Raw genomic sequence first — 27,513 nt, 5'->3', positions numbered from 1 at the left:
AACTGATGAAATATTTACTTACTATATACTAAATCGATCTTCTGTATATAAAGATAATTGAAAATGAATCTTGATGTGAATGGAATGGGAGAGGGAGCGGGAGATGGGAGGGGTGCGAGCGGGAGGGAAATTTTTTTTTTGGGGGGAAGCTATTGTAATCCATCAACTGTACTTTGAAAATTTATATTTACTAAATGAAAAAAGGAAAAAAAAGAAAACTGTTGGGCTTCACAGCCATCGCCATGAACAGTGTTGGGGAGGCGTGTACAGACATGAAGCACGAGTACGACCAGTGCTTCAATTGCTGGTTTGTTAGGAAACTGAGGACCCTGGATGTGTCCACTGAGATTGTGAAGATGACCGTTGGATTTGATGTGGAGTTTAGGAAGGAGTTGTTTTCTTCCTCACTTGTAAGAGGATGAACCAACCACCATTCTGCTTCAATGGTCCCTCACTTGCTCTAGCATCTTACAGGAACTCATTGTGCTGAGAGGAACAATTTCTTGGGACTATGGGTGCAATATTTGGTCTAGCATCAGCTTTAAATATACTTTGTAGGTAAATAATGATAAACTAGCCAGGATGATAAAAAAAAAAACTGTTGGGGGCCAGCGCTGTGGCACAAGGGGTTAAGCCACTGCCTACAGCACTGGCATCCCACACGGGCAGTGTTTTTTTTTTTTAATGCAATTCTTATATTTTATTTTTTATAGAGAGCTTTTATTTAGTAAATACAAATTTCCAAAGTGTAACTTTTGAATTATGACGGTTGTTTCCCCAAAACCCTCCCTCCCACCCCCACACTGTCCCACCTCTACTCCCTCTCTCATCCCATTCTTCATTAAGATTCATTTTTAATTATCTTTATATACAGACCAATGCTAGTAAAGATTTCAACAGTTTGCACCCACACAGACACACAAAGTATAAAGTACTGTTTAATACTAGTTGTACCGTTCATTCTCATAGCACAACTCATTAAGGACAGACATCCTACGTGGGGAGCATGTGCACAGTGACTCCTGTTGTTGATTTAACAATTGACACTCTTATTTATGATGTCAGTGATCTCCTGAGGCCCTTGTCATAAGCTACTGAGGCTATGGAAGACTCTTGAGTCCACAAACTCCAACTTTATTTAGACAGGGCCATATCAAAGTGGAAGTTCTCTCCTTCTTTCAGAGAAAGGCACCTCCTTCTTTGATGGCCCCTTCTTTCCACTGGGATCTCACAGAGAGCTTTCATTTAGATCATTTTTTTGCCACAGTGACTTGGCTTTCTATGCCTGAAATATTCTCATGGGCTTTCCAGCCAGATCTGAATGCTTTAAGGGCTGATTCTGAGGCCAGAGTGCTGTTTAGGGCATCTGCCATTCTATGAATCTGCTGTGTGGGCCACTTCCCATGTTGGATCATTCCCTCCTTTTTAATTCTATCTACTATTATTAGCAGAGACTTGGTCTTATATATGTGATCCTTTTGACAGTTAATCTTATCTTTATGATCAGTTAGGAACTTAAACTGGTTACTTAAGCTAGTAATATGGCATTGGTACCTGACAGGCAACCAGTTTGAGTCCTGGCTGCTCCACTTCTGATATAATTCCCTGTTAATGCACCTGAGAAAGCAGCAGCAGATGGTCCAAGTTCTTGATACCCTGCAGCCCACATGGGAGACATGGAAGAAGTTCCTGGCATCACCTGCACCAGCCCTGACCATTGTGGCTGTTTGGGGAGTGAAACAGTCGATGGAAGATCTTTTTCTCTAACTCTGTCTTCAAAGAACAAAAAAAGAAAGAAAACTGTCTTGCAAAGTGGATGTACTATGTTGCATTTCCATCACTAATGGATAATTTTTGTTGGTTCACATCCTTGCCAGCATGTGATGGTGTTGTGTCTTTGGCCATTCTAAGAGCTGTGCAGGGGTTTCTCATTGTTGGCTTAATTTACACTTCCCTAACAACATACGGTGTAGTCTATCTTTTTATATGACCATTTGCCACCTGTATATTTTATTTGGTAGGGTGTCTCTTAGATTTTTTGTTCAGGTGAGCAAAGCTTCAATTAAGTTATGTGGTTTTTTTTATTGTTGAGTTTTTTTTATTTTTAAAAGATTTTTTTTAACTTTTATTTAATGAATATAAATTTCCAAAGTACGATTTATGGATTACAATGGCTTCCCCCACATACCGTCCCTCCCACCCACTACCCTCCCCTTTCCCACTCCCTCTCCCCTTCCATTCACATCAAGATTCATTTTCGATTATCTTAATATACTGAAGATCAGCTTAGTATACATTAAGTAAGGATTTCAACAGTTTGCTCCCACACAGAAACATAAAGTGAAAAATAATAGATGATTTTTTTTTAATGATGATGAAATCAGATCAGACCTATTGTCATGTTTAATCCCAGTGAGAGTCAAGTTGGGAGTTGATAATTTCTTTTTCTTTTCTTTTCTTTTCTTTTCTTTTTTTTTTTTTTACAGAGGATCAGTTTAGTATGCATTAAGTAAAGATTTCAACAGTTTGCACCCCCATAGAAACACAAAGTGAAATATATTGTTTGAGTACTCGTTATAGCATTAAATCTCAATGCACAGCACATTAAGGACAGAGATCCTACATGAGGAGTAAGTGCACAGTGACTCCTGTTGTTGACTTTACCAATTGACACTCCTGTCTATGGCATCAGTAATCTCCCTATGCTCCAGTCATGAGTTTCCAAGGCTATGGAAGCCCTCTGAGTTCTCCGACTCTTATCTTGTTTAGACAAGGTCATAGTCAAAGTGGAGGTTCTCTCCTCCCTTCAGAGAAAGGTACCTCCTTCTTTGAAGACCTGTTGTTTCCACTGAGGTCTCACTCACAGAGATCTTTTGCCAGAGTGTCTTGGCTTTCCATGCCTGAAATACTCTCATGGGCTTTTCAGCCAGATCCAAATGCCTTTAGGGCTGATTCTGAGGCCAGAGTGCTATTTAGGACATCTGCCATTCTATGAGTCTGCTGAGTATCTCACTTCCCATGTTGGATCACTCTCCCCTTTATTTATTCTATCGGTTAGTGTTAGCAGGTACTAGACTTGCTTATGTGCTCCCTTTGACTCTTAGTCCTTTCATTATGATCAATTGTGAACTGAAATTGATCACTTGGAATAGTGAGATGGCATTGGTACATGCCACCTTGATGGGATTAAATTGGAGTCCCCTGGTATGTTTCTAACTCTACCATTTGGGGCAAGTCAGCTTGAGCATGTCCTAAATTATATATCTCTTCCCTCTCTTATTCCTACTCTTATGTTTAACAGGGATCACATTTCAGTTGAATTTCAACACTTAAGAATAACTGTGTATTAATTACAGAATTAAACCAGTCATATTAAGTAGAACAGACAAAAAAACTACTAAGAGGGATAATGTATTAAGTTGTTCATTAACAGTCAGGGCTATGCTGATCAAGTCACCGTTTCCCATAGTGTCCATTCCACTTCAACAGGTTTCCTTTTTGGTGTTCAGTCAGTTGTCACCGATCAGGGAGAACATATGGTATTTGTCCCTTTGGGACTGGCTTATTTCACTCAGCATGATGTGTTCCAGATTCCTCCATTTTGTTGCAAATGACTGGATTTCATTGTTTCTTACTGCGGTATAGTATTCTAAAGAGTACATATCTCATAATTTCTTTATCCAATCTACTGTTGATGGGCATTTAGGTTGGTTCCAGGTCTTAGCTATTGTGAATTGAACTGCAATAAACATTAGGGTGCAGACCTCTTTTTTGTTTGCCAATTTAAATTCCTTTGGGTAAATTCCAAGGAGTGGGATGGCTGGGTCGAACGGTAGGGTTATCTTCAGGTTTCTGAGGGATCTCCAGACTGACTTCCATAGTGGCTTGACCAGTTTGCATTCCCACCAACAGTGGGTTAGTGTCCCTTTTTCCCCACATCCTCTCCAGCATCTGTTGTTGGTAGATTTCTGAATGTGAGCCATTCTAACCAGGGTGAGGTGAAACTTCATTGTGGTTTTGATTTGCATTTCCCTGATTGCTAGTGACCTTGAACATTTTTTCATGTGCCTGTTGGCCCTTTGGAATTCCTCTTTTGAAAAATGTCTATTGAGGTCCTTGGCCCATCTCTTAAGTGGGTTGTTGGTTTTGTTTTTGTGGAGTTTCTTGATTTCTTTGTAGATTCTGGTTATTAACCCTTTATCTGTTGCATAGTTTGCAAATATTTTTTCCCATTCTGTTGGTTGTCTCTTCACTCTCCTGACTGTTTCTTTTGCAGTACAGAAACTTCTCAATTTGATGCAATCCCAATAGTTAATTTTGGCTTTGACTGCCTGTGCCTCCCGGGTCTTTTCCAGAAATACTTTGCCTGTGCCAATATCTTGAAGGGTTTCTCCAATGTTCTCTAGTAACTTGATGGTGTCAGGTCGTAGATTTAGGTCTTTAATCCATGTTGAGTGGATTTTTGTGTAAGGTGTAAGGTAGGGGTCTTGCTTCATGATTCTGCACGTGGAAATCCAATTTTCCCAGCACCATTTATTGAATAGACTGTCCTTGCTCCAGGAATTAGTTTTAGATCCTTGATCAAATATAAGTTGGCTGTAGATGTTTGGGTTGCTTTCTGGTGTTTCAATTCTGTTCCATTGGTCTATCCATCTGTTTCTGTACCAGTACCATGCTGTTTTGATTACAACTGCCCTGTAGTATGTCCTGAAATCTGGTATTGTGATGCCTCCGGCTTTGTTTTTGTTGTGAATAGGATTGATCTTAGAAGTTCTTCCTCAGCCATGGCATTGTCTGTGTATACAAAGGCTGTTGATTTTTGTGCATTGATTTTATACCCTGCTACTTTGCCAAAATCTTCTATGAGTTCCAATAGTCTCTTAGTAGAGTTCTTTGGGTCCCCTAAATAAAGAATCATGTCATCTGCAAAGAGGGATAGTTTGAGTTCTTCCTTCCCAATTTGTATCCCTTTAATTTCTTTTTCTTGCCTAATAGCTCTGGCTAGAACCTCCAGAACTATATTGAATAGCAGTGGTGAGAGTGGACATCCCTGTCTGGTACCAGATCTCAGTGGAAATGCTTCCAACTTTTCCCCATTCAATAGGATGTTGGCTGTGGGTTTTTCATAGATTGCTTTGATTGTATTGAGGAATGTTCCTTCCAAACCCAGTTTGCTTAGAGTTTTCATCATGAACGGGTGTTGTATTTTATCAAATGCTTTCTCGGCATCTATTGAGATAATCATATGGTTTTTCTTCTGCAGTCTGTTAATGTGGTGTATCACATTGATTGTCTTGCGCACATTAAACCATCCCTGCATACCAGGGATAAATCCCACTTGGTCTGGGTGGATGATCTTTCTGATGTGTTGTTGCATTCTATTGGCGAGAATTTTATTGAGGATTTTTGCATCTATGTTCATCAGGGATATTGGTCTGTAATTCTCTTTCAGTGCTGCATCTTTCTCCGGCTTAGGAATTAAGGTGATGCTGGCTTCATAGAAAGAATTTGGGAGGATTCCCTCTTTTTTGATTGTTCTGAATAGTTTGAGAAGAATTGGAGTTAGTTCTTCTTTAAATGTCTGGTAGAATTCAGCAGTGAATCCATCTGGTCCTGGGCTTTTCTTTGTTGGGAGGGCCTTTATTACTGTTTCAATTTCTGTCTCAGTTATGGGTCTGTTTAGGTTTTCTAAGTCTTCCTGGTTCAATTAAGGTAGGTTGCATGTGTCCAGGAATGTATCCATTTCTGATAGGTTTCCCTGTTTGCTGGCATACAAGTCCTTGTAGTAATTTCTGATGATTCTTTTTATTTCTGTGGTGTCTGTTGTTACGTTTCCTTTTTCATCTCTGATTTTATTGATTTGGGTCTTTTCTCTTCTTTTTTTAGTTAGTTGGGCCAATGGGGTGTCAATTTTGTTTATTTTTTCAAAAAACCAGCTCCTCGTTTGGCTGATTTTTTGTAATGTTTTTCTTGATTCAATCCTGTTGATTTCTTATCTGATTTTAATTATTTCTCTTCTCCCTCTAGATTTGGGTCTGGTTTGCTGTAGGTTTTCTAGATCCTTGAGGTGATTTGAAAGCTCATTTATTTGGTGCCTTTCCAATTTCTTGATGTAGGCACCTATTGATATAAACTTTCGTCTTAACACTGCTTTTGCTGCATCCCATAAGTTTTGGTATGTTGTGCTGTTATCCTCATTTACTTCCAGAAGTTTTTGATTTCTCTTTTGATTTCTTCTATGACCCATTGTTCATTCAGGAGCATGTTGTTCAATCTCCATGTGTTTGCGTATGCTCTAGGGATTCCTGAGTTGCTAATTTCCAACTTCATTCCTTTATGGTCTGTGAAGCTGCATGGTATGATTCTAATTCTTTTGAATTTGCTGAGACTTGCTTTATGGCCTGGTATGTGGTCAATCCTAGAGAAGGTTCCATGTACTGCTGAGAAGAATGTAAAATCTTTAGCTGTAGGATTGAAAGTTCTGTAGATATCTGTTATATCCATTTGGGCTATAGTGTCGTTTAAATCTACTGTATCCTTTTTGATCTTCTGTCCTATTGATCTGTCTATTTCTGAGAGTGGAGTATTGAAGTCCCCCAGTACTATTGTATTGGGGTCTAAGTCTCCCTTTAAGTCCTTTAACAAATCTTTTAGATAAACCGGTGCCCTGTAGTTAGGTGCATATACATTGATAATTGTTATATCTTCCTGTTGAATTGATCCCTTAATCATTATGTAGTGTCCCTCTTTGTCTCTCTTAACAGTTTTTGTGGTAAAGTTTATGGTGTCTGATATTAAGATGGCTATGCCCGCTCTTTTTTCATTTCTGTTGGCATGGTATATCTTTTTCCAGCCTTTCACTTTCAGTCTGTATGCATCTTTGTTGGAAAGATGTGTTTCTTGTAAGCAGCAAATAGATGGGTTTTGTTCCTTAACCCAATCAGCCAATCGGTGTCTTTTAACTGGACAGTTCAGGCCATTCACATTCAATGTGACTAATGATAAGTGGTAACTTTGCCCTGCCATTTGCCAAAGATAAGTTCTAATATATGCTTTGAATTCCCTGTGATCTTTTGCTGTGAGCTTTCTTTCCTTGGTTTCCTTCCTTTACCTTCTTTCATATTGATGACCGTGTTTCTTTGTTTCTGTGTGTAACACATCTTTAAGCATCTTTTGCAGGGCTGGACAAGTGGCAACAAATTCTTTCAATTTCTGTTTGTTATGAAAAGTCTTTATTTCACCTTCATTCACAAATGATAGCTTTGCAGGATATAATATTCTGGGCTGGCAGTTTTTCTCTCTTAGTACCTGGGCTATATCTCGCCATTCCCTCCTAGCCTGTAGAGTTTCTGATGAGAAGTCAGCTGTGAGTCTGATTGGAGATCCTCTGAAAGTAATCTGACGTTTCTCTCTTGCACATTTTAGGATCTTTTCTTTATGTTTCACTGTGGAGAGTTTAATTACAACGTGTCGTAGTGAGGATCTCTTTTGGTCGTGTTTATTAGGGGTTCTGTGAGCTTCCTGTACTAGGATTTCTCTGTCCTTTTCCAAACCTGGGAAATTTTCTGCTAATATCTCACTAAAAAGGCCTTCTAATCCTTTCTCCCTCTCCATGCCTTCAGGAACTCCTAGAACCCGAATGTTGGGTTTTTTAGTAGTATCCTGAAGATTCCCGACAATATGTTTTAGATTTCTAATTTCCTCTTCTTTTCTTTGGTTTGACTGTATCCTTTCCTGTTCTCTGTCTTCTAAGTCCGATATTCTCTCTTCTGCTTCTCCCATTCTGTTTGTAAGGCTCTCTATTGTGTTTTTCATTTGATCTATTGAATTCTTCACTTCAGTCACTATCCCAGTTTCCTGTTGTACTAGTTGTTTCGTTTCATTTTGATTCCTCCTTAATATTTCATTTTCACGAGAGAGATTTTCTATCTTGTCCATTAAGGATTTCTGTAGTTCAAGAATTTGTTTTTGAGAACTTCTTAATGTTCTTATCAATTTTTTGAGATCTGCTTCTTGCATTTCTTCTATGTCATCATCCTCATAATCTTGAATTGGGGTGTCTTTTTCATTTGAGGGCTTCATGGTGACTTCCTTGTTTTTATTACCTTGGTTTTTGCGTTTGTTATTTGGCATATTGGAGATATTTGGTTTCTTCACTGTGGTGCTTTTTCTTGTTATACTATGACTCTAGATTAAGTGGACTATCTGTTTTTGATGGAGCCTTAGGGCTTGAGATGGGTGTGGCCTGAGAGCTCTGTTTGGTGTGCCAAAGGTGACACTCCCAGGTTAGGCGTGGTAAACCTCTCTCTCTCTCTCTCTCTCTCTTTTTTTGATTCAAACGGGAAGTTATTCTGCACAGCTGAATGAAGTTGGAGGTAGTTAGCAGGCAAATGATATACCCGCAGGAGCCAGAGATCGGAAGCTCTTTCCCAAGGACCACACAGGGAATCTGTTTGACCCTCAGAGTGGGCTCAAATTCTCCTTCAGTCTCCCACTGGGTTGCCAAAGTTACGGAATTGTAGCGTCTCTGGAGAGTGCTCACATGAATTCCGTGAGTTCTCTCCCCCACCGTCTCTTTTTTCACAGCCTCAGTTCAGTAGCACCACAAATTTACTAGGTCCTAATCTCCTGTTAATTCGCCCCACCCAGAGTCAGGTTTTTCTGCTAGGCTCAGGGCCGGTGCAGACCTGAGCTCGCTCTGCTTATGACGTATGTCCAAGATGGCGCCTGCTCTTTGTCTTGCTCGCCCTTGAGAGGTGAGCGGAGAGAGAGAAACCCGTGTCTGTACCAGTCACCTTTTTTTTTTTCCTCTCTCTCTCTTCCAGTTAGCTTGGTGAAGTCCCCCCCCCCCGGGGGTCGTTCCCTCTAGTCTCCTCTCTCCGCTTGCCTGCCGGTGTCTCAGGTTATTGAGGTTCGGCTCACCTCGCGTTCCAGCGCTGGTGTGTTGAGTCTGCCGCTGGTGTCCCGAACTGTGGGCTCCCACGCTCTCCACGTAGGTCCGCTCCCCTTCCAGCGCCGATGTGTGGACTCGGAGCCCTGGACGTCCCAAGTCTCCCCGCTGTTGACTGTGTGGCACGCACTCCCCTTCGAGCACTTGCGCGCAGACCCTGCAGCTTGCGCAGCTCGGTCCCGTGGCTCGGCTTCCGCGGCTTGGTCCCGTGGCTCGGTCCCACGGCTCGGCTTTCGCGCGGTGGGCGACCTTGTTCTCCCAGTAGGTCCTGCGATTCACGGCCACTGGATCCAGAAGAGTTTCCTCTGCAATATTTTCCTGGTTCTTTTTTCTGAGGCTACTGTAACTCCCCTTTTATTAAACTAAATTTTCCTGGACTATTGGTGTGCGCCCTCACTATTCTGCCATCTTGGCTCCGCCCCCAAAAGCTATTGTTGAGTTTTAAGATTTCTCAATATTTTCATTAACAGTCCTTTATCAGATATGTGTTTTGCAAATATTTTCACGCATTCTACACTTTTCTTTGCATTACCCTGTTAGTGCCTTTCTGAGAGTAGGCTTTATTTTTACAAATGCCTGCTTATCAATCATTTCTTTTATGAGTCTTGTCTATGCTATAACAAGGTCATCTACTTTTTCCCCATCTGTCATCTTCTATGTCTTTTACATTTAGATCTACAGTTCACTTTGAGTTACTTTTTATGAACAGTGTAAGGTGTGTGTCTGGATAATTTTGTTTTTGCTTGTGGATAGTTGTTTCAGCACCATTTGTTGAAAAGATTATCTTTCCTCCATTGTTTTTACTTAAAGATCAATTGACTATAGTCAAGTGGATCTATTTCTATGTGATTGGTAAAAGAATTAAATTTTGGTTTAAGAAGTGAACTCTCAGGACATCTCATTTTATCCCGAGCTCCCCAGGTGTGTAACCTGGGTAAGTTCCATAACCTCTGGAAAGAATAGTATTGAGATTAATAAGTATTGGTGAGGATTTTGAGATCTGAACATTGTTCGTTTAAAATGTAAAATTGTGCAACCATTTTTGTTCCTAAAAAAGTTATACATAAAATTATCATATGACCCAGGAAGTCCTTTCCTAGGTATACATTCCTAAATGAAAACAGATCATTAAATACATGTTTATCCACAAATGTTAACATCAGTGTTAATACCACTGTTCATAGTGATTGTAAAGATTGATGTAGTGAGGTTTACTAATGGATTTCCTAATATGATTAAATGAACAAAACATGTGGTATATCTATTCAATAGAATATTACTTGCCATAAAGATGAATAAAGTACTTATATTTGACATGACATGAACTAAGTTCAAAAACACTGTGCTAAGTAAAATAAACTGGACACAGAAGTCATAGAAATAGACTAGGAATGGAGTTTCTATTCTGCTATGGAATCACACTTATATGAAATGTCCAGGATAGGAAAATCCACAGAGACAGAAGTAGATTGGTGTTTTCCTGAGGCTTGAAGGAGGAGGAATGGGGTTGACTGCTTAATGGAAATGGAGTTTCCCTGTGGGATGACGAAAATGTTTGGAGCTAGATAGAGGTGCTGATTGTATGAGGCCTGGCATGTGCCACATGCCACTGAACTGTCCAATTTTCTGTAATTAATTTTATGTGAACTGTATCTCAAGAAAACTCATAAATACACCTTGCTGACATAGTTTTACTAGTGATTTCATGCAAACATAAAAAATTGATAATTCTAATGTCATGTAAATGGTTCCACAGCCTATAAAGAGAAGGAAAGCTTCTTAACCATTGTGTGTTTTACCAAATCAGACAAGGAAAACACTAAGGAAACAATTGGACAACCTCATGTAGAAAATTAATTGCAAGCTTTACATATAACTAATATTAATAATATTAATATAAAATTAAAAATTCTGCCTTCCAAATAAATAAAATTTTAAAATACTGATTCTATTTGGTGTTGTACCAATAGTTATGTTAAGGGTTAATCAAAATTTAAAAACAAACTTTAAGGTGATGGAAATGCTAACTAGCCTGGTTTGATCACTATTCATTGTACCATTAAAGTGATTTAAAAAAATACTGATTCCTGGGTGATTCAGTTGTTCTGAGCTGTGGCCTAGGCATTAGAATCTTTTAGAAAACTTCCCAGATGATTCTAAATGTGCAGAGGAGGCTGAGAACCACGGTTTTACATAAAGCAAACACTTACAGAAGTTTTTAATTAGGACATAGAAAGCTATGGGGGATTTGCATGCCTCCAGGACAGTGTTCTCCAAAGACCACAAGGGAAACGCTCTGACCAGAATGGATTTAAAAACACACAGTCGCTCAGGAGCTCCCTCCAGTGCCGCCCTGGATGATTCGCCTCTGAAGGGAGGAGGGAGCCCCTGAGTTCTGGCATCTTCTTTTCTTCTTCCCAAAATTAAAGCAGAATGAGACCTCTTGAGAGTAGGCTGGGGAAAAACGCGAGGGACCTCTTGTGACATCGTGCTGGGAAAGTCGCTGCAGAAGCTGCCTCTGAGGGACGGGCCCAACCTCATCGTCTTAACGAGGCTCCGGGGAGGACTTGCTGATGAACTTGCAGGCTCCTGCTCATTGACGTTAATTAACCACTTAGGGCAGCTCCTGACAGCCTCATCAGCCTCATTAACTGGAGCTCAGATTTGTAAGTTTGACTTTCCCTTGGTGAATTAAGTCAGGAGACAGCACATTAAGTCAGTCTAAGTAGGACTTTGGCCATGGCAGATCCCCTCAGGGTCCCTGGTACAGAAGAACTGAGATGACCCAGGCACATGCAGGCCAGATCATTGTCCACCAGAGAAGCGTGTTCTCTGAGAGCCAGTGTGTTTATCTCCTGATGAGAACGTTGGCTTATCTATCTAGGAACTCTACTGAAAACATGAGCAAGGAGAGAGGCTAGGGGAGGTCAGGGCTTTCCTTGGTGACATCATCCTTATCACAGATTGCGGTTTGGCCTCAGTCATCTCCACTTTCTCTCCATGGTGTCGGGTTGGCAGCTGGGACTTAGTCATAGTAGTTACTTTTCCTTTAACAATATAATCCCATGCTCATCAGTTTACTCTTTAAATGGCTTAAAATTATGTGAAAAAATTTTGTGCTTGTTCCTTGGTGATGGAATTATTTATAAATTTTTTTTTGACAGGCAGAGTGGATAGAGAGAGAAACAGAAAGGTCTTCCTTTTGCTGTTGGTTCACCCTCCAATGGCTGCCGCGGCCGGTGCACCATGCTGATCCGAAGGCAGGAGCCAGGTGCTTCCTCCTGGTCTCCCATGGGGTGCAGGGCCCAAGCACTTGGGCCATCCTCCACTGCCCTCCCTGGCCACAGCAGAGAGCTGGCCTGGAAGGGGGGCAACCGGGACAGAATCCGGTGCCCTGACCGGGACTAGAACCCGGTGTGCCGGCGCCGCTAGGTGGAGGATTAGCCTATTGAGCCACGGCGCCGGCCTGTGATGGAATTATTTGAGGTCCTTATGGGCAGGGAACTCAATACCATTTGGATCCAGGTTGTTCTTTCCATGAGGTTGCAAAGGGCTATGCTCCCCAAAGAAGAAAGGCAAATGGGAAGCTTGATTGTCATCTTGATTCTTGGCCATGAATCCCAATGCAGAGGACTCTGGAAAGTTCCAGAGGGCTACACTATCTCCACACCAGTTATGTTTAAATAGCTTCAAATTAGACTCACACTGTGGATGAGGCAGCAGCTCTTATCTACTTAAAGTGTTCATATCCCAGACTTCTGCATTATCACGTTAGGCAGTATGAAAGGAGCAGGTGAGTAACGGTGACGGCAGCCATATCGACAATATCGTATGCTTACTCTGAACCAGGCATTTGCCTAAGCACTTCATACACATAACCCACTTAGTCCTTGTAATTGTTCTAGCATATTGAGACTTTTATAGATTAAAAAAATAAGGCACTTTATCAGTGCACTAAAAACATAGCATACTGTATCGGTTGTTTTCTTATTGTAAAAAAAAAAACAACTTGAGGCAGGCTAACTTTATAAAAACAAAGTTTGATTTAGCTCACAGTTTTGGAAACTGAAAGTTTAAATAGCTTGGTGCATGTTCTTGTGAGTCTGCCACCACACCACCGCCTTGGCTGTGCCACCTCATGGCAGATGGCAATGGCAGTGGCGCCTCACAATGGCAGGAATGCATGTAGGGTGAGAGAGCACACTACAAAACAGGAAGCCGGAGGGCCTGGGTGCCACAGTCCCCTCTGAAGGGACGCCCCCAATGGCCTACAGACCTCCCACTAAGCTGCGCACCATCTTTACAGCACCAAACTGAGGACCAAGCTCCCAGCACACCCAAACCAGGGCAGGCACTGAGGCACCACGTTCTGTACCTTGTCCAAGTTGCACAGCTGGCCTGTGTTGAAACCAGGATGTCAGCTCAGAGAGCTGGACATCAGAGCCCACGGCTTTAAGAACTACCCTGTGGCTGGACTCTTCCCTTTTGGGAATAACTCATCCCTGTTTGTATTATGGTTGGAAGTGATAATCCTGTCCGAGCAATGAGCTTTTACCACACCAGTGACTCCACCTCTTTAAATCACAGCCCGCTCAGTACCGTGAACTGGGTCCAGCTGCAGCAAATCATCATCTTTCTCTGACCATGGGGATGAGTAGGAATCATCCAGCAGCAGGGAGGAGAACAGAGAGGGAGTTTTAAGTTCATTCCTACAGGGCAGCAGCTCGAAGAGTTGTGTTAACATTTTAGCTGGAGGCGAATTTGTGCTGGGAAGTGAGTCTTGAGCTGCTCAGTCAGCTCCAAGCACCTTGTGACTCACCTGTACAGTGGACGCACCAGAAAATAAGAATTTACAGGGGAAGTGATGGCCCACCTTGTGCTGGCTCGACTCCAGCTGCAGAGTCATTTTCTGGTTTTAGAGTCATACATTGCTGGGGACTTTGATGAATTGGGACTTTTCCAGGGGAATTCTCGCAGTATAGTGAGGAGACCCAAAATTTCTTTCGTGCCAGGTGGTTAAGAAAGAGGCATCTTCGTACAGTACTGACATGGTGAAGTAGAAGAGTAAGATATTGTAGATCTATAGGGATAAAGTAAAAGCTTCCTGATGGACTACAAAGGTAAACCTAAATATTTAGAGGAATATTTCATGTTCTTACTTGGGAAAATTCAATATTGTAGGGATGAACATAACCCTCCATTGCATCTGTAAGTTCAGTTAAACAATATGCTTACTGGACATTTTCCTAAGAGATTACATTTTAGTGACTTTGAACATACTAAAAAAAAGATGTGTGCCATGATGAACTCATTAACTTGCTTGATTATAGTAACCATTTCACTATGTAGATTTATATCAAATCAAACAAGTGACAAATACTCGAGGATATAAATCTTAACCCTGATTTGTGCTCGTTTCGGCAGCACATATGCTAAAATTGGAACCCTGATTGGACATTACACAATGTGTACATGTATTGAAGCATCACATGTTACCCTATAAATAAATATAATTGTATGTGTCAGCTAAAAAAGGCATGCTGTAAACCTTAAAAATCTCAAGATTTTTGTGGAATTGATAAAGTGATGTTAAATTTTTCTCTAAATAGGGAATTTGCCCTACAAAATTTAAAAATACATGCTCAAGCTATAGTTATTAAAAGGGCATGAGAATAGATGAGACGTTTTTTCTTGTTATTCCCTAAGTGATAATGCACAATAATGGTTTGCATCATGTGTCCATTGTATTAAGTATTTTAAGAAATAAGAGATGATTTGAAGTATTCCCGAGGGTGTGTATGGGTTATATGATGATACTACAGCATTTCACGTAAGAGACTTGAGCATCCTTGAATTTTCTTATCTGCTGAGGCTCCTGGAACTAATCTTTCATGAATACCAAGGGATGACTGTATACAGCATGGGAGTAACTTAGATGCTCTCTCTGTCCATCTGAAGCCTTACCCTAAAGCTAAGAACACAGTCACATTTAAGTCCTCTAATTTTTCTTTGATACTGCATATGGTAATAAAGAGGAAAATGTAACAGTTTATCACTCTTTAAAAGTTCACACAAAGAAATGAATGTGTGATAATCATCAATCACGTTTTGAAAATATTTCCTCATTATTGGATAGAGAAAGAGAGACTGACAGACAAGAGGATTCACACCTACTGATTTTCTCCTCAAAAGCACACAAAGACTGGGGCTGGGCCAGGCCCAAGCTAAGTTGCCAGGAGCTCAATCCAGGTCTTCCATGTGGATGAGAGGGAAACAAGGACTTGAGCCATCACCTGCTGTCTCTCAGGTGCACATCAACAGGAAGTGGGAATTGGGAATGGAGCAAGGACTCAAACCAAGGCACTCTGATATGGGATGCACGCATCTCAACTGCTAAACCAAATGCTCATCCCTTAATATTTTTCAAAAATAAGATTCAAAGCAGGAAGAATTACCTTAGTATATATGTTACATAGCTATGACCATCAGATATATATAAAATCAGAGATGATTAAACTAGTGGAACAGAATAAAGACTTCAAAAATAGATTTAAGTATATTTTGGAACTGACTATATAATGTCAGAGATCTTAAAATTCAGTGAGAAATGATAAGTATCCCTGGCATCTAAAAGATGTATATGTGAATAATTTAACTACATCTTACCATCACCTGTTCACTCCGGGACAGCACGTGGCAAAGGATCTTCAGTCAGATAAGCCTAGGTCCAAATCCAATTATGCCCTTACTAACCCTGGACCATGGGCCAGGCTCTTCCTGAACCTAATGACAGTGCCAAAATCACATCATTGGGAATATTACATTATAAAATTCAAATAAAGTTTTTAGCAAGGTACTTAGCACCTCAGTAAGCACAGAGCCAGGTAAACGTGACCTATTATCACTGGTGGTAGAAGTCATGAGAGTAGTTGAGAAGATCTACACATTGAAGCAAAGTGAGTTGGGGCCTAGGGGCCTCCTACATTCCTTTGCTCCTGGGCCGCAGCCACCAAGTTCAAAGCCAACAGCATTCCATCTCTCAGATCCTTCTCCCGTTGTCATGTCTCTCTTCAGTGCAGCTGAAAAAGGTTTTCTGCTTTCAGGGATTCAGTAGTTATATTGGGCTGACCTGGATAAAGCAGTCTCCACATTTTAAGGACTTCAGCCTTTATCACATCAGCAAAATGCTGTTTCCCATATTTGGTAACATATTCATGGGATCTGAGAGTTGACGTGGATATTTTTGGAGTAGAGGGCACTGCTCCGCCACTTTACAGATCAAGGAAGATGATGATTAGTATTATGATGTCCAGAGAGTGTTGGCGGAGGAGAGGAGACTACAGGAGACTGTGAAGATACTAAGGACTCGGGTTCCTGTCCTCAGTTAGCACTCTGTTTTCCAAGGCATCTATTTTAGTTTCCAGGAGAGCTGGGAATGGAAATACTTAACTGCTTTTTCAGTAACCAAAGGCAGCTTCACGGATATGTTGCCCCAGACTTAAGAGCTTAAGACAGGGATGTGCCGCCCCAGGAGCAGAGAAGGCAATGGGTACTTCCTGACTGAGGGAATTTAATTTAAATGATTTTTCTCCAGAAATTTTTCCCTCATATGAACTCCAAGGAGTTCTTGGTGTTGGGTATCTACTAAAAAGGGGACATCAGAGGGAGCGGGTTTGGGAGAGATTCACAAAGGAGTGGGAGCTCGTCTGTTACCTGTGATGAGGTGCCCTCCTTGAGAGTTCTGTATCAGATGGGGGTATAGGTCAGATTTCTACGTAGACACACACACAAATGCAGAGAGAGATTCATGACATCTCACAACTCCTCTTTCCTTTAAAACTTAGCTAGAATGCACTGGAGATGAGTCTGTGCCCCTGAGACATCCATAGACCCTTTGGAGCAAAATGACCTTGCTTTAACTCCCTGGTGGAGAGAGAAACCCTATGCAGATACTCATGTACAGAACCCATGTTCCCTATTGTATTACCCAGGGGCAGCCAATACGAAGGTTGACCTGTGGCCAGTAAGCCAGTTTCTAGTAGCTGAACCATATCCAAGATGATTAGCTCCTTCCTGGACTTGTTTTTCACACTCTCTGACTCCATCTGTCCTTGGTTTCAGATTTTTGTCTGATCTAGCAGTGCATCTGAGATTTTTTTCTTTTTCTTTAGTGAAATATTTACAATAGGTTCTCAAATTTAAGGTTTTCAGTTTTGGCAACTTAAAATGGCCCAAGCAATAGAAAGGGGGTCCCATCCCCTATCTGTATGATTACATAGATAGTCTATTTTGCTATCTGTTTAAAGACCCTGGAGACCCTCAGCTCTCATGTGGTCTTTGTGGATAATGCTTCTGATGTGCTTACTGTAGGGTCTGGGGGTGCCTAATAAATTTTTATTGAGTGGGCAAATGGGTGAATGCTTCAATTACAAAGGACAAAATGTCAGTGGCCTTGAGATATTTTGAGTGTAGTTTCACCCACCAGATACAGATGACCTAATTTAGAGGCCAAACATCCATGCAGGGGTATTGGAAAAGATTAAACCCTAGCTGCTGGGATGGAATAATTACCAGTGTTAGAAAGGAATGCAGGCCGGCGCCGCGGCTCAATAGGCTAATCCTCCGCCTGCGGCGCCGGCACCCCAGGTTCTAGTCCCGGTCGGGGCGCCGGATTCTGTCCCGGTTGCCCCTCTTCCAGGCCAGCCCTCTGCTGTGGCCCGGGAGTGCAATGGAGGATGGCCCAAGTGCTTGGGCCCTGCACCCCATGGGAGACCAGGATAAGTACCTGGCTCCTGGCTTCGGATCAGCGCAATGTGCCGGCCGCAGCGCGCCAGCCACGGAGGCCATTGGAGGGTGAACTAGCGGCAAAGGAAGACCTTTCTCTCTGTCTCTCTCTCACTGTCCACTCTGCCTGTCAAAAAAAAAAAAAAAGAATGCAAAAACAACTTAGATTCAAGTTAGCCCAAGTAAGTCCTCACTTATCGAGGAGAGACTGCTCAACCTCAACTTACATGGAAGAAGACATGCTCGGGAACTGTCACAGATTCTGCTTTTACAGAGATGGGTAGGAAGCCATGACCCTTGCATATTTCCCACACAGTTTATGGTGTGATGGCTAGGGAACATTCACAGGATCTGTGGTAACAGTAACTCTTTACCTAGTTGAGGCTTTGGTTTAAATCAGGCTTCCCTTGTCTTTCTATTATAATTATTCTTTACACCCCAGTATTTCACAGCTAAGTTGTGGGCATTATTTCTGGGAGGGCTAGAGATTATGGTAAAGTTCAAATCTTATATTCCATTAGATAAAACATGAATTAGAGATTTTTGGCTTTGAAAATTGATTTTGTAATCAGAATGAAAGATATGTTGCAAGGATATGTTGCTGATTAAAGATCTGAAGCATCAAGTACCATTTACTTTTCAGTTCTCCCCAGCAGAATTATCAGAGATATTGCATTAGTTTTGAGGTGGACTAAACAGCAGAAGTTCACTGTCTCACAACTTGGGAAGCTGGAACTTCAGGATCAAGGTGTTGACAGAGTTGGTTTCCGCTGAGCTGTTTCTCCTTGGCTTGCAGGTGGCTGTCTTTTCCCAGTGTCTTTTCATCATCTTCCCTCTGTGTGTGTGTCTGTGTCTTGATTTCTTCTTTAAGATTTATTTTTTATGTATTTGAAAGGGGAGGGGAGAGAGCGAGAGCGAGCAAACGTGCTTTTCCATTCTCTGGTTCACTCCCCAAAAGGCCGCAACAGCTGGGGCTAGACAAGGGGTTAGAGGATAAATCCAACCTGCAGCATCTGTCTCATCCAGGTCACTGTCCTCTGTACCACCACAACTCCAATCACTGTGCACCCAGTCACATAGGGTCCATGTTTTCTACCTTATTTTAGCCAGTCATATATATTCAAACCTACTTTCTTAAAAAAAAAAAAAAGCTTATGTTTTTATTTAAAAGGCAGAGTTACTGAGAGAAAGGGAGAGATCTTCTATCTGCTGGTTCACTCCACAGATGGCCATAATAGCCTGGGTTGGGCCAGGCCAAAGCCAGGAACCAGGAACCAAGAGCTTCTGGGTCTTTGATGTGGGTGCAGGGGCCCAAACATTTGGGCCATCCTCTCCCGCTTTCCCTAGCACATTAGCAGGGAGCTGGATTGGAAGTGGAGCAGCTGGATTTGAACTGGTGCCCATATGGGATGCCAGTGTCACAGGCTGCGGCTTTTCCTGCTACACCACATCCTAGCCACAGTCCTGATCTCTTCTTAAAAGAACACCAATGATATTGGAGTAGGGCCCATCTCAATGATCTCATGTAGCCTTAATTCCCTCTTTGAAGATACTGCCTCTGAATGCATTCACGTTCTGAACTACTGAGTGTTAGGAGTTTCACATGCAAATTTTGAAGGGGGCACAATTCAGTTCCCATACGTGGATTAGCAAACAAAGGTATCAAATACTTAGCTTTTAAGAGTCAGCACTGGGAATCAATATATATAACCCAGAAAAGAATTGAAAGATAAGCCAAATTGAATGAATAAATTTAAATGAAGCCTCCAAAATTCTTTGAATTCTCTTTTATATCTCCAAATCTGAGAGTAGATTGGATTTCTGCTCTGCTTCCCAAATGAAGGTTTTATTCCTCATGTTCCTGGTATTAGAAGAATCAATAGAGGCCGGCGACGCAGCTCACTAGGCTAATCTTCTGCCTGTGGCGCTGGCACATGGGGTTCTAGTCCTGGTTGGGGCACTGGATTCTGTCCTGGTTGCTCCTCTTCCAGTCCAGCTCTCTGCTGTGGCCCGGGAGTGCAGTGGAGGATGGCCCAAGTGCTTGGGCCCTGCACCCACATGGGAGACCAGGAGAAGCACCTGGCTCCTGCCTTCGGATCAGCACGACGCGCTGGCTGCAGTGCACCGGCCGCAGCGGCCATTGAGGGGTGAACCAACGGAAAAGGAAGACCTTTCTCTCTGTCTCTCTCACTGTCCACTCTGCCTGTCCAAAAAAAAAAAAAAAAAGGGTCAATAGAAATAGGTGACGTTGGACTTGTACATACTGGAGAACTAGGTTTGCTCCAAGTATTTTATTGGAGATGGTAAAAAGGCTTTCCAATAATCAGGAACTGCTCATTCAGATCAGATGAGTGAGAGACAAGAGCCAGGTTAGTGGATGGAAGAGGGGAAACTCACATAAAACACATATGGTATGAGCCACTTTGTGTTAGCAAAGAGGAGTATTGCCATTGGGCCATCACTGGAGAGTGTAGGCAGAACTGAAAAGCAACCCACTAAAGCAAGACTTACCATCTTTCATGGTGACAAATGGACGGAATGAGGGCAGAAGAGACTGGATAGCAACAAAATCAGCAGCTGCAAAGAACTACTCTGACCTTCGGGCCGTCAGGGAGATGCTGTGTGAGTCCCTAGTTTATAAGTAGGAGTTGGAGGGAGTAGTGTCAGCCCTGAAAGGTCTGAAATAAAGGAATGGAGCAAAATTACAGCAGAAGCCGCTGGGAAAGTGTTGGGCTGGAGAACCTCAGACTTGGACTGCAGTTAGGTAAACTGAGGACTTGCAGCCAAAAAAAAAAAAAAAAAGAAAGAAAAAAGATTGAACCACAGAGAAGGAGCTTTAGAAATACAGTTCCGTTGCTTGCCAAGTCCCCAGGGCCTGTGGTGACTGTGAAAATTCACGCGATTTAAGAACTAGTGCTCTTGCTTCCATGTCCCCAGCGGATACACTCAGTCTCCATTCATTCTTCATTCACCCCAGAGGTAGACACACAAAGTGTTCTCATGACAGCAACGCAACTGATCAGAGATGGCATGAAAGTCAAGAATAATCTGCCACACGTGTAATAAATGAATGACGTTGAGTAATATATCCTCACTCTGGATCTGCTTTGCCTTATGTTACAGATTATTGCAGTGAAATCAAAGGGGTGTGACAACTCACTCTCAAAAAGGTTTTATTTGAATTTTAATTAGTAATGAATAATTTTATATATTTATGGGATACAATGTGTGTTATACAGGTAGACACTGTAGAATGATCAAATAATAACATGTTCACCACCTCAAATAATTTGTTTGTGATGAGATCATTTGAAACCCATTTTTTAGCTATTTAAAAATATATAACACATTATTATTAACTATATTCACCAAGCTGTGTAATATATCATCAGAATCTTATGCTATACTTTAAAGTTTTGAGGTCAACCCTGTGCTGCTTGTCTAAAACACTACAAGAGGTTAATTTGTTTGACTTAAACATTTCCATTTATTAAAATACAAACAATGGGGCTGGTGTTGTGACACTGTGGGTTAGGTTGCTGCTTGCAACAATTTACATACCATATAAGGGCACCGGTCTGAGTCCTGACTACTCTGCTTCCAATCCAAGTCCTTGTTAATGCACCTGCAAAGCAGTCAATGATGGCCCAAGTACTTGGACCCCTGCCACCCACTGGATAGACCTGGAGTTTCAGGCTCGTGGCTTTGGCCTTGTCTGGCCTTGGCCATTGCAGTCATTTGGGGAGTGAAACAGTGGGTGGTGATCTCCTTCTCTCTTGGTCTCTCCCTCTCTCTGTAACTCTGTCTTTTAAATAAAGTAAATCTTTAAAACTTACAAATATCAAGAGACTCATTACACTGCGCTTTTTCTAAACAACATTGTGTAGAGTAAGTCAGCTTACTTCTTTCCAGACTAAATTGAGAGTCTCTTTTACATCAGTCACTCTGAGCCAAGTAGTTTGCAACAGTTAATTTTTAAAATTTTATTTTTAACTGACACATAAAAATTGTACATATTTTTGAGTACAATGTTCCCATACATGTCTATAACACATAGCATCTAGTCAGGGTGATTATATCTATCTATAAAAATATTTAGTATTTCTGTATGGTGATGTTTTTAGACAAGTAGACTGTACGTTGTTATTTAGTCACCCTAATGTGCAACAGAACACCAGGCTTCTTCCTCTTACCTAATCGTACCTGGGTACTCAGCCACCAAGCTTTCCTTATCCCTGCTCCACTCACACCTGACTCTGGTCGCTGCCTTTATACGCTTAACTTCTATGAGAACGACTTTCCTGTACTCCACATATGAACAATTCATTGTAGCACTTTTCCCTCTGATTTTCCACTCTCTCTTCAGTGACCATAGGAAGCACTTGGATTACATGGAATAAGTCTCCATTTATTTGGAGAAAATTGACAGACAGAAAAGACAACAGTAGAAAGGAAAAGTAAAGGCATAGAACTACCTTGTGAATAGTTGGTTAGGTGACTGGTGCCAGGTGTTAGAATCTATGATTCTAAAGCTCAGGACATCCAGTCCTTATAAGAATTTTAAGAAGAGACCATAGCTCTATCATGGAATGATCAGAGAACACTGATTATCTGATTCTGCAGTTGAGGGGTCCTTAATATGATGGGGAGGTCTCTTTCTCTCTCTTACACACACTCACACACTCTCACACAAACACACCTATAAAAATTCTTGACATCTTCAAATAGAGTGGTTACATATGGGTGAATGTGTTCATATATATATCAATTTTTATATCGATGTAAAAAAACTTTGATAATTCAATTACTGAAATTTGAATTAGTAAATGAAAGGAAGTCTAGGAGGCTCCAGGTAAATAAGAACTGAGTATAAGGAATGAGATTATCTGGAATGAGAGATGTTAAAGGGTGGGTCTACAATTGGAGCATAGGTACCAAGACATCCTGACTGTGCAGTTGTAGCATGACATGGACTGCAGGGTGGAAAACTACAAGGAACAGCCACAACTGATGAAAAATTTTCTCCTCAGAAGATTTGCATCCAGACTTGAATGCTCAGACACACACACATACACACACACACACACAACTCTTGCAATCACGGTCCCTGGATTTTATTGACGTTTATAGAAGACAAGTTCTTCATTTGAAACTTAATATTCATCAGTTTCCTTAAGCCACGTTTCATGTCTTTGTTTCTTAAACTGTAGATAAATGGGTTCAACATTGAGGTTAACACAGTGTAGATGACAGTTGCTATCCGGTCCTTGACACTGTAGTTAGACAAAGGCTTAAAGTAAACATAGCTGATACTCGCGTAAAACAGGATCACCACAGTGAGATGGGAGCTGCAGGTGGAGAAGGCTTTGCGTTTTCCGGCAGCTGAGGGAATCCTGAGAATAACAGCGAGGATTCTCAGGTAGGAGATGATGATACAGACAAATGGAGCCATCACAGAGGCCAGGCCTTCTGTCATGACCAGAACTTCATTGACAAAGGTAGAAGAACAGGACAGTTTGAGAACGGGGTTGACATCACAAAAAAAGTGATGGATAACATTTGACGCACAGAAGGTGAGCTGACTCACCAGAAGGACATGCAGGAGGGAGTGGAGACAGGAGAAAGTGATGGAGAAGACCAGGAGCAACACACAGCGTCCGCGATTCATAACAGTGACATAATGGAAGGGATTGCAAATGGCCACATAGCGGTCAATGGCCATAGCTGCCAGGAGATAACTGTCCATGTTTCCAAAGACCAGGAAGAAATGCATCTGTGTCAGGCACTCAGCATAGGAAATGGTCTTTTTCTCTGACAAGAAGTTAACCAGCATCTTGGGGATTATGACATTTGTGTAGCAAATATCAGCAAAGGACAAGATGCTTAGGAAGAAGTACATGGGGTTTTGGAGTGGAGGATGAGAGTGGATAGCCAAGATTATGAGCAGATTTCCTAACACGGTGACCAAGTATATGATGAGAAAGAGGGCAAAGAGTGGCTTCTGGTCCTCAGGCCTGGAAGACAGTCCCAGGAGTATGAATTCAGAAAGCATTGTCAGGTTGGACATTCCCACAGACATGCGAGCACCTAAAGATACGCAACACTGCCAGTTAATACTTCTTTCACTATCTACATGTGCATTTCCCATCTTATTCTTTCTCCCCCACCCCCATCTTATTCTTAGACCGAGAAGTTGTTCATAGGGCATTTACTGTGATGCTTATTGTTCTTCTTGAGTATGGAAAAATCAGAGCTGAAAGTACATTTTTGCTTTTTAAATCATTGAGAGAGAGATCTTAACCTTGTTTTCGATGCCATAACAAATTGCCATAAAGATTTACATTACTCTTGTTTTCTGAGGCTAGGGAGTCCAAGATCAAAGTATTGGCAGAGCTGGTGTCTGGTGAGGGGCTGCTTCCTGGGTGTCCAGTGGCCACCTTCTCATTGTATCCTCACAAGGCAGACAGCAGGAGCAAAGGAGCAAGCTCTTTAAGGGCCTAATTACTTCCGAAAGGCATTTCTGAATGCTGTCACTTGGGTGACTAGGATTTTAACGTATGAATATAAGCATATAGTAGCCTTTATAGAAAACAGATACAGAGAAAAGATGGAGATTTGGATAGAGGGGGTAACACACACACACACACACACACATGCACAACACACAGAAATTGAGGTTCAGAGATTATTTTTTTTTCTCCTTACTCTGTGACTGATAATGACAGGAACTTTAAGTTCAGAGTGTAAATCAAGTTCAGGTCGTCATCTGACCAAGGATTATCGGTGACTAACCCACATCTAGGTTATGTGGTAGTACTCTAGCTAGTGTTTGATGAATAACCTTTATTATAAAGCAAGTTGTTTCTTTGTGCATCACAATGAAAGTAAGAAAGTCATCCAGAGAACTCTGAATCAGATGCAAATGGCTGTAGGGAAAAGAGAGATGATGGAAAGGAAAATGAGGGAGAGGGAGTAAACTTGTGTGAGAACATTTTGTCCTCAAAATCCCTGCTCTTGGGCTGATAATTCATCCAAGGTCAAGGGATGTGGCTCAGAAATAGATGGGGTAAAGGAAAATACAATTTTGTAGACATAGAAAATCTACATATTGGATAAACATAAGTTAACCCTCTTATTTGGTGTTTAATGATGACTTAATTATCTCTCTGAGACCAGATATTCCTACCTTCTCACCAAGTTTTCTCAAAGATGATTTCTTTCCTGGAAAAGAGGTTGACATCTCACCTCATGTATTCATTCCGTTTTTCATTTCTACTCCATGAAACGATTCGTCAAAAAGAAGACAAATCTGCACGCAAGAAATGGCATACAAAGAAAAGGTTTTGTAAAGTATCATTGAATCCTTCTTTGATGTGAATGCTTCCTTCCCTGGATACTTATTGACATTCACAAGCTGTGGATTCTCATATACCTGTCTCTCCCCCGGGGGAATCTTCTGAGACTGGATACTAAGTCTCTGTTGTTTGGCGAGATAGAGGAAGGAAGCCACCATGGCAATAACTGTGCAGGATTATCTCCAAGGATCCAAGGGAGTTATATGTTTTCTCCATCCCCAGTTGTCCCTACATCCCTGTCTTTGAACTTCCAGCTGTGGTGCTACATCTGCTTAGCCTGGTGTAAGTCTGCAAGATAGATAATGTTTTTGTGGTTTTGGCTCTTCCAAAGTCTCTAAGGGGTCATCTGGGGGCTGTTACAAGTAGCATGGAGGACAGAGTATCAGACATTGACATTTGGGTTCAGTTTACCACTTGGACATACAAAACTTCAGTTTGGCTTTAGGGGAAGACCAAATTGAAGTTTCGTAGGTTCAAAGGGGAAATTGTTTGCTTTACTCCACTTTGTGACCCTGTCCATTTCTCCAAAGGGCCTGGACTCCAGAGTACCTCAGCATCACTGGTACTTTCTGTCCTAACCCTCCCAAGTTTTGATGCAGGTGGTAACTTGATAGCTGTGACCTTATAACTCCATCCTCTAACAAAATGTAGTGTCATGAGCTGCTTTGACCCAACCTTAGGTCATCCTTCCCTCATTTAGGCCACCTCAAAGTCTGCTGCTCAGATACCTGATTCCTGTGACCTGCTGCCACCTCTAGGGGGAGCCACCAGTTTTAAATCTCTCACTTGATTTACAGACTCCATCCATCAGGGTCTCAAAGTGTCCTGCCTGTCACGTATTGCCCATTTCTGGCCATTAATTCATTTCTGATTATATCTTGAAATTCACCAGTTTCCTTGGTACTTTTCTTTTTTCAGCTTCATTGAGCTATAAGTGACAAAAATTGCACATACTTAAGATATGTGATGTGATGATTTGAAAAATATATGCATTTTGAAATGATAACCCTAATCAAATAACACATGCATCTCTTCAATAGTAATCATTTGTGTGTGGGGTTGAGGATACTTAAGATCTGCTGACTTAATATATGCAATGCAATATGATTAACTATAGTCATCATGCTGTGCCTTAGATTCCTAGAACTTACTCAGCTTACCACTGAAATTTATTACCCATTGAGCAGCACATCCCATTTCCCTCAATCCATGGCTCCTGACAGTTGCCATTCTACTCTCTGTTTCTGTGAGTTCAACCTTTTGAGCTTTCTCAGTTAAGTGCGCTCATAAGGTATTTTTCTATCTATATCCAGTCCATTTCAGTTAGCATAATACCTTCCAGGTTAATTCATGTTGTTACAGGTGACAGGATGTCCTTTGTCCTTTTTTATGGTTGAATAGTATCCCATTGTGTGATCAATATATCACTTTTCATCCATTCATCCATTGATGGACACTTAGTTTGATTCTATATTTTGGCTGCTGTGAATAATGCTGCAATGAACAGGACCATGGGGGTGTACATATCTCTTTTAAGATACTGATTTAACTTGTTTCAATATATACCCAGAAGTGAGATTGTTAAATTCTATGAGAGTTATGTTTGAATGGAGTAATTAGTAGGCATTTTACCATTTCTTTCAGTTCAATGATTTATAGTCAATTCTCAATTAATAATAAGCAGTTTAAGAAATCATAGTGATGCAATTATTTCATCTATAGCTTTATGCCACCACATAATAGGTAGTATCTGTACAGTGGCTCTAATACCAGGAGTAGATATTCACATTTGCAGTATATGGGAGGTAGAGCTAATAGATATTATTAGATATAATTTTTGGTCAGATGTAATGTATAAGGGGGAAAAGAATCAAGGATTAATACATTCATTTATATATTTATTGAAATATCACACCATACTCCACAAATATATACAGTGATTATCAGTAAAAAAAATTTAAAATAGGTAAATATGCCTATACAGCAAAAAAGGATGAACTATGAAAAGCGGGTGGAATCATAATGCCATTTATTTAGAGGTGGAAGCTGGGAATTTTTTTTTCTGATTTTATTCAGTATTTTTTTTTAACTTTTATTTAATGAATATAAATTTCCAAAGTACGACTTATGGATTACAATGGCTTCCCCCCCCCATACCGTCCCTCCCACCCACAACCCTCCCCTTTCCCACTCCCTCTCCCCTTCCATTCACATCAAGATCAATTATCTTAATATACAGAAGATCAGCTTAGTATACATTAAGTAAGGATTTCAACAGTTTGCTCCCACACAGAAACATAAAGTGAAAAATAATAGATGATTTTTTAAATGATGATGAAATCAGATCAGACCTATTGTCATGTTTAATCCTAGTGAGAGTCAAGTTGGGAATTGATAATTTCTTTTTTTTCTTTCTTTTTTTTT

General features: G+C 41.1%; 3 protein-coding genes across 5 annotated transcripts in view; 2 read left to right on the top strand and 1 right to left on the bottom strand.

The window, feature by feature from the left end:
* LOC127489783 (olfactory receptor 1L8) overlaps positions 1–27,513 on the top strand; it is a 277,026-nt gene that overhangs the window by 141,857 nt on the left and 107,656 nt on the right. The window lies entirely within an intron of this gene.
* Positions 1–27,513, top strand: part of LOC100345118 (olfactory receptor 1f45-like) — a 211,661-nt gene that overhangs the window by 141,911 nt on the left and 42,237 nt on the right. The window lies entirely within an intron of this gene.
* Positions 22,833–23,801, bottom strand: LOC100344612 (olfactory receptor 1L3). The gene has a single exon (XM_002720453.6). The coding sequence runs from the start codon at positions 23,799–23,801 to the stop codon at positions 22,833–22,835; it is 969 nt and encodes a 322-aa protein (XP_002720499.6).

The sequence above is a fragment of the Oryctolagus cuniculus genome, chromosome 1, assembly GCF_051225735.1.
Source record: "Oryctolagus cuniculus isolate XC-2025 breed Fujian yellow rabbit chromosome 1, ASM5122573v1, whole genome shotgun sequence".
NCBI classification, from domain to species: domain Eukaryota; kingdom Metazoa; phylum Chordata; class Mammalia; order Lagomorpha; family Leporidae; genus Oryctolagus; species Oryctolagus cuniculus.
This window is presented reverse-complemented; position numbering and strand designations above follow the sequence as displayed.